At 38.2% G+C, this 16403-nt stretch overlaps 1 protein-coding gene across 8 annotated transcripts in view; it reads right to left on the bottom strand.

Moving 5' to 3' along the window:
- Positions 1 to 6149: 6149 nt before the first annotated feature.
- The window catches only part of MTRF1 (mitochondrial translation release factor 1), a 69455-nt gene continuing 59201 nt past the window's right edge, over positions 6150 to 16403 (bottom strand). For 5 of the 8 annotated variants that reach the window (XM_073795256.1, XM_033843872.2, XM_033843873.2 and 2 more), the window contains 3 exons: positions 15691 to 15827; positions 12592 to 12690; positions 7731 to 8103 (listed from right to left, as the gene is read on the bottom strand). In XM_073795256.1, coding sequence (XP_073651357.1) covers positions 7990 to 8103; positions 12592 to 12690; positions 15691 to 15827 — 350 coding nt within the window. In that variant the 3' untranslated portion in view covers positions 7731 to 7989. The other 3 variants (XR_004523136.2, XM_033843875.2, XM_033843874.2) reach the window with 3 other exon arrangements.

Here is a 16403-nt window from a genome sequence, read left to right as displayed (position 1 = left end):
GAAACCGCTTTGCACGTTGGGAGTAGTAGTTCGAGTAATATCGCGAGGCTTCTGGGGGAATGACTGCTTTGACTAACAGAATTGGGAAGCGTTTATTCTCCCGGATTTGACGGTTTAGAGCTGTGGGTTTGAACTCCACAGTAGAAGCCCCATTTTCTATTCATTAGTTGTGTAACTTTTCTCTGAGAACTTTTCCCTCTTTGCAAAATGGGGATAATAGTATTTCATAGGACTGTGTGAGGATGAAATGAGATAAACTGCGAAGGACCTAGAACGCTTCAATAAATATTTGTTGATTAGAATAATTAAGTGCTTACACTGTGCCTAAAATGTAAAGATTCAATAAGTGTTGGTTTTTCTTCTAGAATTTATGAAAAATGAGGCACCCACTTAGTTGAAACCATGAACAATTTCTGCAAAGAAAACTTCCAGTGTTTAATGTTGCTTCTTTTCAAAGGTTCTGAAGTGTATTACAATATTATTTATTTATTTTTGGCTGCATTGGGTCTTCACTGCTGCACCTGGGCTTTCTCTAGTTGCCGCGAGCAGGGGCTACTCTTTGTTATAGTGCGTGGGCTTCTCGTTGTGGTGGCTTCTGTTGCAGAGCACGGGCTCTAGGCATGCAGGCTCAATAGTTGTGGCTCACAGGCTGTAGAGCACAAGCTCAGTAGTTGTGGCGCACAGGCTTAGTTGCTCCTGTGGCATGTAGGATCTTCCTGGACCAGGGCTCAAACCGCGGTCCCCTGAATTGGCAGGTTGATAATTTTTTTAAATAAATAAATAAATTTATTTATTTATTGGCTGTGTTGGGTTTTTGTTGCTGCACGTGGGCTTCAGTAGTTGTGGCACACGGGCTCTAGAGCGCAGGCTAAGTAGTTCTGGCGCACGGGCTTAGTTGCTCCGCGGCATGTGGGATCTTCCCGGATCAGGGCTCAAATCTGTGTCCCCTGCATTCGCAGGCGTTTCCTTAACCACTGCACCACCAGGGAAGTCCTGAAGTGTATTACAGTATTTTCATTACTAAACAATATGTAGGTTCATTAGGATGTCTTAGACAAAGATGAGGTCTTAGAGAACAGCATTTATAGATGGCCTTAAATATGCAAATCAGGCATATTCATAGACAGGGTGGCATCTCACCAAATCAACACTTCATCTTCTGGGAAGCAAGCTTATTTTCATAACTTCTTAATAGGAATATTACACTACTTTCATTTATTTCCACAAATCAGTTGAAGATTCTGGAATTGTCTTTATTAAGGCGTTTTAATGAGAGTTTTAAATTAAAATATTTGTTTTTTTGTTTCAAATATTTATTTATTTTTATTTTTGGCTGCATCAGGTCTGAGATGTGGCACGCGGGATCTTTTGTTGCAGCACACAGGCTTTTCTCTCTAGTTGTGGCGCTCGGGCTCCAGAGTGCATGGGCTCAGTAGTTGCAGTGTGCAGGCTTAGTTGCCCTGCAGCATGTGGGATCTTATTTCACCAACCAGGGATCGAACCCATGTCCCCTGCATTGGAAGGCAGATTCTTAACCACTGGACCACCAGGGAAGTCCCAAGATTTAAATATTTAAACAAACGTACCTTGTATTGTACAAAAGCCCAAGATCCTCAAGACTTGGTATTCATACATGCTCTAACATTCCTTGAAATAATATAGTAGTTTATGCCTTACAAAAGTTTTATATATATACATATGTACTGATCAACATTTAAATATTCAAAATCAAGGGCTTAGAGATTTTTTTAAGTTAGAGATCTTTTATTTAAAAACCAGACTGCTCCTGGGACTTCCCTGGTGGCAAAGCACGTGCCACGGAGCAACTAAGCCCGTGCGCCACAACTACTGAGCCTGTGCTCTAGAGCCCGTGAGCCACAACTACTGAAGCCCGTGCACCTAGAGCCTGTGCTCCGCAACAAGAGAAGCCACTGCAATGAGAAGCCTGCACACTGCAATGAAGAGTAGTCCCCACTCGCTGCAACTAGAGAAAGCCTGCACACAGCAACAAAGACCCAACGCAGCCAAAACACAAAAAAACCCAAAAAAACCCAGACTGCTCCTGCTGCTAGTTTGCCATGTGTTACCATAACCTAATGAATGAAATCTTTAGTATTATTACATGAGTAGGTATATAACATATAGCAGAATAACTCTCAAATTGTTTTTCTCTCTTTTCTTATTAGCTGATGAGGGTCTAATGGAAATACTCCGAGATAGAGACATTAAGCTAAGTGGGGCTCTGGGCTCCAAAATCTCTTCTGTACCTTCATTGGGTATCCTTCAGGTACACCAGAGACAATTAAGTCATTAGTAACGCCGATTGCTTTCTCTCCTGCACTAACACCAGCTGGGGGAAAAGCAATAAAAACAATTTTTAAGTTGATAAAATATACTTAACATAAAGGTTACCATTTTAACAATTTTTAAATTGTTCATTGCTTTGGCATTAAGTATATTCACACTGATTTGCCACCATCACTCTACCACCCATCTCTAGAACTCTTTATATCTTGCAAAACTGAAGCTTTGTACCCATTCATAACTCTCCTTTCTTCCTCCCCCAAATCCCTGGTAACTACCATTTTACTTCCTGTCTCTTTGAATTTGACTACTCTAGGTACTTAATATAAGTTCAGTGATTAATTTTTACCTTCCTTATATATGCCCATACTTTGTTATTTGGTTTAGTTTACCGTTCACAGAACCCAAAATATTTAGTGGTACTGTGCTCTAAGCTCTAGAATAGTGCTATCACAGATCTTTGTGCAATGTTGTAACTATTCTATGTCTGCCCTGACTCATCCAGTATCCAGAGCCGCCTGTAGCTCTTGAGTACTTGAAATGTGGCCAGTGGCCCAAGGAACTGAATTTTTAAATTTAGAAACACTGCATTGTTATCAGTGAAATTCAGTGGCGAAAGGAAAGTCTTCTCAACAAATGGTGTTGGAACAACTGGATCACAATGTGAAACAAAAAACAATCTTGACCCCTGCCTTATACCATAAACTAAAATTAAATTGAGATGGGTCTTAATATTAAATTGAAAACTTAAATAGAAAAGGGAAAATGATAAACCTGCTAAAAGAAAACATAAACCTATCTCTGTAACTGTGAGGTAGGCAGATTTCTTAGGCCACAAAAAAAACCAGTAATCTTTTTTAAAAAATTGATAAAATGAACTTCAACAAGATTACAAGCTTTTGCCCATCAAAAAAGCAGTGAAAACAAAATAAAAAGGCAAGCCAGGGCTTCCCTGGTGGTGCAGTGGTTGAGGGTCTGCCTGCCGATGCAGGGGAAACGAGTTCGTGCCCCGGTCCGGGAAGATCCCACATGCCGCGGAGGGGCTGGGCCCGTGAGCCATGGCCGCTGAGCCTGCGCATCCGGAGCCTGTGCTCCGCAACGGGAGAGGCCACAACAGTCAGAGGCCCGTGTACTGCAAAAAAAAAAAAAAAAAAAGGCAAGCCAGAGACTAGGAAAAAATATTCGTAATACATACACCCCATAAACATATGAAAAGCTGCTCCATGTCGTTCATCATCAGATGAATGCAAATTTAAGTCACAATGAGAAAACACTGCATACCCATGAAAATGGCAAAACTTAAAAAGATCAACAATACTAGATGTTGGTGATGATAGGGAGCCATTGGAAACCTCATATGTTAATACTATGACTATAAATGGATATATCCACTTTGAAAAACTGTTTGGTAGTTTCTTTGAATGTTAAATGCCCAACAATTTCACTCCTAGGCATTTGCCCAAGGGAAATTAAAACGTGTCTACAAAAAGACCTGTGCAAGGATGTTCATAGTAGCTTTACCCATAATAGCCGAAACTGGGAATAATCCAAATGTGCATCAATAGAAGAATGAATAAAATGAATTGTGGTATATTCATACAGTGTGATACTACTTAGAAATAAAAGCGAAACCACCCTTGATACCTGCAATATTGTAAATGAGTATCAAAACTTTTGAACAAAGAAGTCAGATATACAGGAGTACATACCGTATGACCATTGATGTGAAGTTCCAGAACAGTAAAATAAGCTATGGTGAATAAAAATCGTAATAGAGGTTGCCACTGTTGGGAGAGGGGGAGCTGGCAGATGACTGGATTGACTGGAAAGGAGCACAAGGAAACTTTCAGAGGCAGTGGAAACGTTCTCTTCTTGAATGGGCCGGCAGTTACAAGGGTGTATGCAATTGTCAGTTGCATACAAAACTCAGTTAACTCAATTGTAAATGCAGTTATCACAAAATACACCCTTGTAACTTCCACTCAGGTCCAGATATAGAACATTACCAGCATCCCAAAAGCTCCACCCCTGCCAACACATGTCTTCCTAATCACTGTTGCCCCCAATACTAGAGTCTATGATTTTAGAAATATTTTCTTTTAATTTTTAGTTGACTGTAGTAGTTTGTGATCCGAGGTCCCTTGACTCAATTTCAAATTCAATTTTAAAATCTCTCTAAGGTTTATTTTTTAAATAAAGTTTGTTACTCCTTAATATTCCAAAGGTGTTGTGCATATGAGGCAATAAACTTTGGCTTTCCAGATTTTTTACAAGAACCCTGATTTATCTTTGGCTTATATATTCATTCCTAATATTTTTCTACTAAAGTTAAAAATGTCAAGTTTATATTTGTAGTTTAGGAGACTAAAGGTCTATCTGAATAAAGCAAGATTATGAGTTTAACTGAATCTCACTGTACAAAAATAAAGTGTATAACAACTGAAAGTACTCATTAATTAAATAACAGATGTCCTAGATCCTTGCTACTCCAAGTGGTGTTTGTGGCTCATCATCCGTCGTCACCTGGGAGCTTGCTGGAAATGCAGAATCACAGGCTCCAGACCTACTAAATCAGAATCTGTATGACGGCAAGTTTACCAAATGATCTGTATAAATACAGAGCTTTGGGAAATACGTTAAGTTAGACTATCTTCATTTTGCCTTGTTTCACACAATGTTCTAATATTTACATTTCCTTGGATAAACGTTTCTCTGTTACATAAAATGCCTGAAAACAAAAATCAGTTTCTGTGTTTCTAACTTTAACACTCAAACTCCCTATTCAACATTCTTTCAAGTTAAAGCAGATTCTCCAAAGACATCAATTATTGGGGGGGCCAGAGGGGGGAATGCCTACCCCTAGGGAAATCATGAATCATGATATTGATTCAAATAGGATTAAATTATCTCTCAACTCAGAGAAAGTGAGAGGAAAGACAAAGGAAAGCTTTCTTTAAAGAATGCCAGCTGAACTCTACTCAATACTCTGTAATGGCCTATACGGGAAAGGAATCTAAAAAAAAAAGAGTGGATATATGGATATGTATAACTGATTCACTTTGCTGGACACCTGAAACTAACACAACAGTGTGAATCAACTGTACTGCAATAAAAATTGAAAAAAAAAAAAAAGAATTCCAGCTAAGGGACTTCCCTGGTGGCGCAGTAGTTGAGAATCCGCCTGCCAATGGAGGGGACATGGGTTCAAGCCCTGGCCCAGGAAGATCCCACATGCCGCAGAGCAACTAAGCCCGTGCGCCACAACTACTGAGCCTGCGCTCTAGAGCCCACGAGGCACAACAACTGAGCCCACATGCCACAACTACTGAAGCCTCGGCAACAAGAGAAGCCACCACAATGAGAAGCCCACACACTGCAAAGAAGAGTAGCCCCTGCTCACCGCAACTAGAGAAAGCCCGCACGCAGCAACAAAGACCCAACGCAGCCAAAAATAAATAAATAAATAAATTTATATTAAAAAAAAAAAAGAGACAGAGCCAGAAGCAAGTCTTTTTACAACCTAATATCAAACGTGACAATCCCACCACTTCTATTGTATTCTATTTGTTAGTAAAGAGTCAATAAATCTGGTCCACATTCAAGGGGAGATTATACAAGTGCATGAAATGCCAGGAACAGGGTCACTGGGGTCATTTCAGAAGCTGTCTTGCACAATGAGAAATCAAATGTTTATATGATGCTAAAGTACTACCCCACAGATTACATACTGATTATTAAGGACAGCATGTACCATTACAATGGAGAGATTTGACAGTTTTCAAACTTAGTATCACTAATAGTGGAACTTCCTGATATGATACAGTATCACAACATCACCTGTGAAGTAGTCTTACCAAATGTGTTTAATCTGAATTTAATTAATCTTTAGACATAATTTTACTTTATAGTACATTAAGGGCAAGCCAGGCAAATTTAGAATGTAGACTATTCTACAAAACAACCTTGTGGGACTCTTCAAAAGGTCAATATGGAAAAAAACTTGGGGGATTAATCCAAAAACTAAAGAGATACTGGCAAATGTAATGTGTAAGTCTTGGTTGGATCCTGGATTGGACAAAACAAACAAAAACAGCTAAAAAAAAAGATATTTTGGGGATAACTGAAGAAATTCTGATATGTAATAGCTATTCGATCATATTATATAATTCTTATATTATTATTATTGATATACAATCGGTGTGATAATGGAGTTATAATTTTGTATGAGAATGTCCTTTTTCCTAGGATGTGATGAAACATTCAGTAGTGTTATAAGACCTGCAACTAACTTTTAAATAGTCCAGCAACCACTGTGTGTGTGTGTGTGTGTGTGTGTGTGTGTGTGTGTGTGTGTACAGAGAAACAAAAAAAGCTAATGTGGCAAAATATTAACAATGGTTGAATCTAGATGATAAAATATTCATTGAACTGTTTCTTTAAAATTATTTTTAAAACTTTTCTGTGTGCTTGAAAATTTTCAAAATAAATATTTGGGAAAAAATTTCTCTCATCTTTACCTCCAAATCATTCAATTGGTCTTAAAACTCTATTTTAATTAGCCTTTCCTGGCATACAGTTCCTCTCTGAGAAACTATCTAAAATAACAACCGCTCTCTTTTTCACTCAAGAAACTTCTCGAGAAAAATTACTAAATACAACATGCCACTTTGAATTAGAGTTGGGGACTTATATTTTGGCTCCCTGCTCAGCTGGAAGTTCTGTAAGGTAAGGACTAGGTTTTATATATCACGGCACAAAACCGACCTCAGTGAATTACTCATATTACACCATATCTGTTGATGCTTGTTAAGTCAAAGAACAATTAGAAATAGAAGCCAAGCAGAGAGTCTGCTTTAAATATTGACTTGTAGTTTGTACACTACAGAGTTCACTCAGCTCTCCAAGAGCTCTACCATCTATGTCCTAGAGATGCTCACAGTTAGCAACTCATATTCTTCACAACTTTTATTTACTTTTTTATTTAAAAGTAGCAGTTTAGGGCTTCCCTGGTGGCGCAGTGGTTGAGAGTCCGCCTGCCGATGCAGGGGACACGGGTTCATGCCCTGGTCTGGGAAGATCCCACATGCCGCGGAGCGGCTGGGCCCGTGAGCCATGGCCGCTGAGCCTGCGTGTCCGGAGCCTGTGCTCCGCAACGGGAGAGGCCGCAACAGTGAGAGGCCTGCGTACCGCAAAAAAAAAAAAAAAAAAAAATCAAAAATAAAAGTAGCAGTTTAAGTCCTAACTTTAACATGATTAATAGTACTTTGTCTTTAAATAGGAGTTTACAAACAAGTTTATAAATTTATATCACTAAATTATACCACGGGCAAAGTCCTGAAGTAACAGATGTGAAATGTGTCTAAATTAATTTATAGATGGTTAAAAGAAAAGGCATATAAAGAGAACAAGTGATCTGTCCTACATCACATAGTCAATTCTCAATACTTTATTTCTCTTTTCAACAATGCATGCTTTGTTTCTACTTGAAGAGCTGGATTGTACTTTACAGAAAACCTAAAATAAACTTAGGTCAAGAAATGTAACTGGATTCATTAAAAAATATTTTTGTGAGTACCATGTATTTTTAGCTGCTCTTTATCAACTTTCATAAAGATTTCCCTACCTCGATCTGCTTCTTGACATAGGTCCATTTCATTTATATAATAATAAATTATAAATCAGTATTTATTTTGCTGATTTAAGATTTTCATCCAAAAATTCATTAATGGTTTCTTCATCCGCTGATTGAAGCAATCTCTGAATTAGCTGATCCAGGCACTTCTCCCCACATAAAAATTCCTGGTGAAAGAGAGTTACTATGAAAACCTGATTACTAGAAATAAAGAAGAAACAAAACAAAGAATTAAGCATATATTTATTTCATTTCTTTAAAGTTATTATTTAATAGCAACAAAAGATTACTAATCTACAATATAATGAACACAATTGCTAACTTGGGAGGATCCCTAGTTAATTTTGCCTTTTTATGTAAAACGTGAATCCAAAAGAGTAAATGGAATTAAACTCTTACTTAAATTGTTTAAATTAGCATTTTTAAATTAGCCAACCATCCAAATTCAAATTATTTAATCCGTAAGTGGTTTATAATAGTTCTGTTTTTCTTAAATTAGAAATACAGCGGTTTTAATATCTACAAGTCCTGTGTAATTGAAAAATATTTATACTGAAATATTTCGGGGACAAGTGTCTTGAGGTTTGCAACTTGCTTTCCAATGTTTCAGTAGCAACACAGGTGTATCTATAGGGAGAAAGGGGAAGTGGAGGAGAAAGAGAAGGCAAACATAAGAAAATGTTCACAACTGTTGCATCTAGGTATAGGGTATATATATATATATATGGACTAGTCTTTAAACATGTGTGCTTAACATTTCAAAATAAAAAATTGAGGAAAAAACCTCTCTCATGTTAACCTCCAAATAATTCCATTGGGTGGAAACTGTTTCAGTTAAGACTTCCCTGCAGTCTTCCCTGAGGCTTCTCTCTGAGAAACGAGTAAAATAATGACTTCAAGTACCTTTCTTGTGTTATAAAGGTTCTGTGTAATAGAGTTGTTGGGATTAGTGAATTAGCACAGCCTTCTATTTTGGAAATGCTAAAAATCCAGACGTTGGCTTAACAGAAATATTTTAATGTTGGCATCTGGAACATAGAACATTTGAAGTTTAGATGTAGGCATGAACTAATCTTATATTTAGTCTTTCTTGAATGGTCTTGAAGTTAAATTTCAGGTTAAGTGTACACATTTCTCTTTCAAATTAAACTGTAGGGGAAAAGATATGCCTTACTATCTTTGTATTCCACAAAACACCAGCATATAGTAAGATGTCGATTAAACTTTAAAATTAAACAGAAAGCAAGAGCACTATGATGAAATTTTAAAATTAAGATTTATACCATTTTGAACATAATATGAAAATTGCTTTTAAAATCAGTGTGCCTGTAAGCTCAAATTATTATGATATTGCCAATGTGACTTCACCATCTGGAAGTTATGTTAAAAGGATTATTACTCTTATTGGTAATCACATCACATTTAGAGCTCAGTTGGATTAACCAGAGTGCTAGCGATACAAAGATCAAAGATGAAGGAGCTGGGGCTTCCCTGGTGGCACAGTGGTTAAGAATCCACCTGCCAATGCAGGGGACACGGGTTCTATCCCTAGTCCAGGAAGATCCCACATGCCGCAGAGCAACTAAGCCCGTGCACCACAACTACTGAGCCAGCGCTCTAGAGCCCACGAGCCACAACTACTGAGCCTGCGTGCTACAACTACTGAAGTCCGCGTGTCTAGGGTCTGTGCTCTGCAACAAAAGAAGCCACTGCAAAGAGAAGCCCGCGCACAGCAATGAAGAGTAGCCCCCGCTTGCCACAACTAGAGAAAGCCCACGCACAGCAATGAAGACCCAATGCAGCCAAAAATTTTAAAAAATATATGAAGGAGCTGTAGCTCCCAGCTTTCAGAAGCTCACAATCTACTGGGAGACCTAGGTAATATATAAGCTTAATACAGTGCAAGAAATTAAAAAATAAAGGAAGAAAAATTTGAATTAGGTCTTAAAAAGAGAATAGTATTTCTCCAAATAGAGACAAACAGAGCATTTCAGTCAAAAGAATGAATATGAAGAAAGGTATGGAAACAAAATACATTGAAAGCCCAGGACAAGGGTAAATTTCCAGTGTAATTAGGATACAGGGCAGGAGATAGGCTGATGCTAAGGAATCTGCACAAGAACTTTGGGAAACAGAATAAAAATACAAAACAATATATTACATGGTAGTCTGTGCTTATTATCTACATAAATACAAGTAAAATTAGCTACAAGGGAATTCATAATAAGCATACTGAGGGACCTCAGAGAACCCAAGGGCACGAATGTACAGGGCTGCTGCCACCACCCTGGGAATGAAGCTGGGCCTCAGGAATAAATGAATGTGGGGATTCATATCATCAGGATTCTTTGCATCCAGTTCTCCCATTTTTGCTCCTTTCAATATATCAGCTTCGATCTTCTCTCATTGAAGACTGCTTTCTCCCCATGGCTGGACATGTGGCTTCTAACCTCTTGTAAGCTTTATATATTTCAGCTTCATCCACCAAGAGAATGAGCATCTTTGTCTCTAGTTTAAAAATCCTGGGAAGAAACTCATTGACTGGGGCTTGTTTGGATTTCCCCCCCCACAACAAATCAATTATTGTCTTGGGTCAAAATCATGATCATGTAGGAACATAGCTCTGTCAGGTACTATGTGGACGCAGTAGGGAGAAGGCCAGGTATTACGTTATTAATATGTAATACGTCATTAACGTATTACTGTCAGTGATCCCGACGACATGGGATTTAGTTAGGTGAATGTTCAAACCAAACTGACAGAGTAGGGAGAAGGCCAGGTTCTAAAATAAGGAGGAGAGCTGAGCAGAGTCCCACAGGCACCCACTTTCTTTCCTCTCCACTCCTTCCATTCTGTCCTGTGGCGGCTGCCCTGGAGTTAAGGCCTTCAGCACTTTTCCTGCCTCATCTGCAACTCTTCAGTTCCTAAATTATTCAGTCTGACTAGTCTCTTTCCTGTCCTGCATATAGATTTTAACGTTTCACTGCAACATTTTTTTATGCCATTTTCAAACTTTTTCCCTTCACTAATATGGAGCACTTTCTTTCTTTCCAATAAGTTGATCAGTGATTTGTAGAGCATACCAATATGTCCTTACTCCTTCTGAGTCTGGCATGCTAGTTTAGTTAGTAATAACGTGTTAGTATTTAGGCCAATGTCAGATATTTTATAACTATAAAAGCCAGTTAATCTGCCTCTGTTTCATGACTGAATACTATGCTGAGCACCTATGTGCTCTTCTGAAAGGTATTACTGGTCATGAGAACGTGGCTGTCTCATGGAAAACCATCACCACTACGAGAAAAACAACTGAAAGACTATGGTGTAATTAGAACAGTATGGCCAAACATGTTTGGTTATTACTGTGTGTTTCCTGAGGAAAGGGAAGCTACTAAATATTTTCTTTTTCAACAAGGCTATGATGTTCTTAGGCAAGACAGCTTTAAATTGCTGCAAAGACAGAGGAAGTGGCATAAGATACACAGAAATTTCTAAGTATGTTAAAAACACAGACATTTCCTCTGTAAAACTAGGACTTTAATTTTGTGTACAGAATGAGATAGAATCAATTGAAAGAAGCCCGAGGTATCACACAGCACCAAGGACAAGGATCAAAACCTTCTACCTTCTGCCTTGTCCACACAGTCTTTATGAGAACCAGTTCACTTTCCCCTTCAATGGAAGGAAAAATAATTTTTCTGTGCTTCATCATTAATGTATTACTGTCAGTGATCCCAACGACATGGGATTTAGTTAGGTGAATGTTCAAACCAAACTGACAGGGTCTCTTCCCCCCCCACAAGAATCATTGTAACACCTGAATATAATGACACACATTGTGGTAGGCAGAATTCTAAGACCCCCCCTGGTGTACACACCTGGCAAAATTCTCTCCCTTAAGTGCAGGCAGAGCTGTGAATATGCTGGACTATCACTCCAGTGATTAGATGGCTAATTAGTTGACTCTGAGTTAATCAAAAGGAATAGTATCCAGGTAGGCCTGACCTAAACAGGTGAGCCCTTAAAAAGGCCATTCCTGCAAGAGATGCAATGGGACAGGGCACACGAAGGGGACTAGACAGCAAGCAACTGTGGTCAGTCTTTGGGAGCTGAGAGCAGCACCCAGCTGATGACCAGCAAGAAAATGGAGGCTTCACTCCTACAACTCAAGGAAATGGAATACTGCCGACAACCACCTGAGCTTGGAAGAGGACTCCAAGCTCTAGGAAAGCATGCAGCCTGGCCAGCCCCTTTCAGCTTTGGGAGACCCAGAGCAGAGAACTCAGCTCTGTCGTGCCTGGCTTTCTGACCTACAGTAACTGTGAGATAATAAACAGGCATTACTTTAAGCCACTAAATTTGCAGTAATTTGGTAATCGGTAATAGAAAACTGATAGACATGTACTGAAAATACATTAATACATTGTGATTACATAACAAAGAATTTGGAATTTAAAAGATAGCTGTTTCATACTGGCATAAAGACCATATTTCTTACTAGCAAACTAATAAAAATGTTCACAAATTTGGGGTACTAATATAATCTATCTCAATGTTTTTAAATTACGTGGTAATATTTCAGAGATTACCCTCTAGAATTCGACTATACTTTCTTTGAAAATCAAAGGCACATAAAGCATACTCATTCATATTACCTTAATATTACGAACTTCATATGCTATCCTGTGGTCAGTGACTCTATCCTGGGTGAAATTATATGTCCGAATTCTCTCTGACTGGGCTCTTGTTCCCACCTGTGTCATAACAAAAAGCAATTCATATTTTAACTTTATAATTACTTTTATTACAACAGAAACAGTGCTTGTAAATGACTTTTCTATTTTAACAGTTTAAATCTTTTCTAAATTCATATACACAAAGTGACAAGGAATAAGAATGGGCAGAACTTATTAAGACTACAGGTCTGTAAAGCTTTATAAGAATTAACATCTCTTTGGTAACTCAAACTCCAAATATTTAAAACCAAATTATCTTTCTACCTCAGTCAGTTCTTCCCGCTGGTTTCTATAAATGACCCTACAATGATGTTCCCTTTGATCTAAGTAGGAAACCTGACATCCTACACTTTAACAAACATTTCATGGTAGCTTACTATCTGCCAGGCTGTGATATAGACCGTGAAAGGAACTTCAGCTCATCCCGTTCTCTAACTGCCCAATTCCAGTGGTTTCAAGGGTCTTTTATTCTATCCTGCCCTTTCCATTTCTACTGTCTATCATTCAAGGGCTCATGACTTCCATTACACTCCTGTAAAAATCTCCTGATTAATCTTCCATTTCTCTGCTTACATTGTGGTGCCCTGCTTAGCTTTCCTAAAGCCCAGCTTTCTGATACATTTCCTTCTTTGGCTCCTTCCTGTCTACTAGGCAGACACAACTCAACTCAGTATTCAAGGTACTTCACAATATGGCCAACTTCCTCAACATTACTTCTGAAAATTATATGAACCTCTATAATGCCACTTATTATACCATAGTTATGTGCAAGTCTGTCAACTCTGCTTAAACCTCATCTCAAGGGGTGCCCTTCCTTAACACTCTCCTACCATCTCTGTCTTTCCTGGTCCCAATGTGAAATATGTTATCTTCCTCCTTCAAAACCCCACGCACTTGGAATCTTCTTCACCGCACACCAGTTTGCCTTTTGCTATGGTTATTTGTATTCTTAGTCTGCTCATCTGCCCTCCCTCCCCCCACATACAATGCACACAACACCCTCTCTCACTCACTTTCACTTTTTATTTTTTATTATTTTTTTACTTTTTTTGAATTTTATTTATTTATTTTTATACAGCAGGTTCTTATTAGTTATCTATTTCACTTTTTATTTTAAAATTTATTTTATTATTTATTTTCATCGAAGCAGAGTTGCTACAATATTATATAAGTTACAGGTATCTCACTTTCACTTTTTAAGATAAAAGAAAAAGATTGCTATAACTTACTTTCTAAAGCAAACAATATGAAACTGAAGTCCTAAGTATGGCTGATCACCAGGGGAATGTTTTTAAATGAAAGATTCCAAAACCTAACCTAAGATATACTGAATCATGGATTATGTATTTTTAAAACAGTCCCCAGGCCATCCATTCTGCAACCAGCCAGGTTTGAAAACTACTATCCCAAGGCACCACAGTTATGCCTAGGATCCCACCCAGATCAATTATATCAGAATCTCTGGGGATGGGGCCTAGACATCTACAAAGCTCTCGAGGTGGTAAGTGGAACCAGGGTTGAGAACCTGGCATAATGCCTTCCATATAAAAGCTACTGTATATATTAGCTGAAGAAAAACTCCTAAGTGTCAGAAATATCTACTAAAAAATTTCACACAGATGGACAAGTTAATTGAGAGACATGGAGGTCATTTCTGCCCTTTCAAACCAGACCACTAAAGACGACACACATGCCCACAATCGACATAAGGCCGATCTTGAATACTTACTTAGAAAATTACTGTGTGAAACATCTGATGTCAAAATGTCAAACGGCAAGTAAAACCCAATGTCTTTTATTAAATCAAATGTGGCAGAGCTGACAGTGTTTATGTTATCACTTAGCTGCCAAGAAGTAATGCTTTGTAAATGAGCATTCCTGTCTGCAAACGTGTATACTGATGCTGTGCCACAGGCTGGGATTACCACAGATAGAGGCTTAATAAATTATTTATCCTGTCACTTTTACTACTTGCAAGTTAGAATGTGGGTAAGGGAAACAAGAAGGGCAAAAGCGTGAAGGACTAGGACATCTAGGTGAAAAGAATAATTAATGTTTAGTTTTATACAATTAATTTTCCTAACAGGCCGCAAAAATCTTCCAAATTTACCGTAGTATAACTACGTGCAAATAACACAAAAGCACAGTTATTTCTGGGTTCCACTGTCTCTTCCAATTTCTCTCAAAGAAAAAGTTTACCTTTTTAGAGTTTAAAATCATACAACCCTTTGTTTACTTAAGACAATGACATTTATTCATTTTGCTTAAAACTTATCTATTTATATATTTGTATAAATAATAATACAAATGTATATAGTACAAAATTCAAAAAGTACAAAAGGGTATATAGCAAAAAATTAATCTCTCTTCTACTCCTCGTTCCCAGACTGTATCAGAAGCAGTCAGTATTACCAGTTTTTTGCGGTGCCATATATTTTTGATCCCACATAAAGTTATACAATAATAGGGACTTCCCTGGTGGCGCAGTGGATAAGACTCCACGCTCCCAATGCAGGAGGCCTGGGTTTGATCCCTGGTCAGGGAACTAGATCCCACATGCATGCCACAACTAAGGAGCCCGCCTGCCGCAACTAAGGAGCCTGCCTGCCGCAACTAAGACCTGGTGCAACCAAATAAATAATTTTTTTTTAATGTAGGAAAAAAAAAAGTTAATAATAAAAGCATAGGTTTTTAAATTAAAAATCTGAAAAATCTCTTAATTTCCAGAGAATTGTCTTTTACACTAATTTCTTTTAAAGACAATTATGATCTAAAACTGGAGGGAAACAACTGGGAAACAATTTTTAGTTTACACATATCTCCTCTACTTATTTCCAAACTGGCATGTCCAACTTTAGCCATAACCAGTCAGTCTTAAATTATTGCTATTTACAAATGAGCATGTTTTCCTGTGCTCTAAAATATTTCCATTCTATTAAGAATATTTACTCCATTTTCTGCATAAAATGATGGCTTCCTGTACAGAGGCATTAAGTTATTTCACTCAATAAATCTTACCTGCAGTTTTCTCACACTCTGTTGTTGACACTTGTCTTTCTCAATAATCTGCTGGTAGAGTCTAGCTCTCAACACACGCAAAGCTATTTCTTTATTTTTTATCTGTGATCGTTCTTGTTGGCATTCTACTACAAGTCCTGAAAAATAACAGGGATCAGAGATAAACTGGAGCCTCCACAAATCAAATTAGAATAGAGATGACGTGTCGATTATATCACAATAAAACTGATAAAAAAGATAGAACTGAGGAACATGTTAAAGGGGGAAAGGTTAATCAGGAAAAGGATGAAAAACATTTTAGATTTAGCACACTCCAGAAACTATTCCTGGGTCATGATGGTAATTGCTTAGATAGCTCTTTAGATGCTGATGTCTAAATGAGGTATTTCAGATGAGAAGGGTATATTGTACAGTACAGGGAAATACAGCCATTATTTTGTAATAACTTTAAAGGGAATATAATCTGTTAAGGTATTGAATCACTATGTTGTACACCTGAAACTAATACAATATTGTAAAAACCGACTATACGTCAAGTAAAAAAATAACAGAGGGCTTCCCTGGTGGCGCAGTGGTTGAGAGTCCGCCTGCCGATGCAGGGGACGCGGGTTCGTGCCCCGGTCCGGGAAGATCCCACATGCCGCGGAGCGGCTGGGCCCGTGAGCCATGGCCGCTGGGCCTGCACGTCTGGAGCCTGTGCTCCGCAACGGGAG

This window comes from Tursiops truncatus, chromosome 18 (genome assembly GCF_011762595.2).
Source record: "Tursiops truncatus isolate mTurTru1 chromosome 18, mTurTru1.mat.Y, whole genome shotgun sequence".
Lineage (NCBI taxonomy): Eukaryota > Metazoa > Chordata > Mammalia > Artiodactyla > Delphinidae > Tursiops > Tursiops truncatus.
This window is presented reverse-complemented; position numbering and strand designations above follow the sequence as displayed.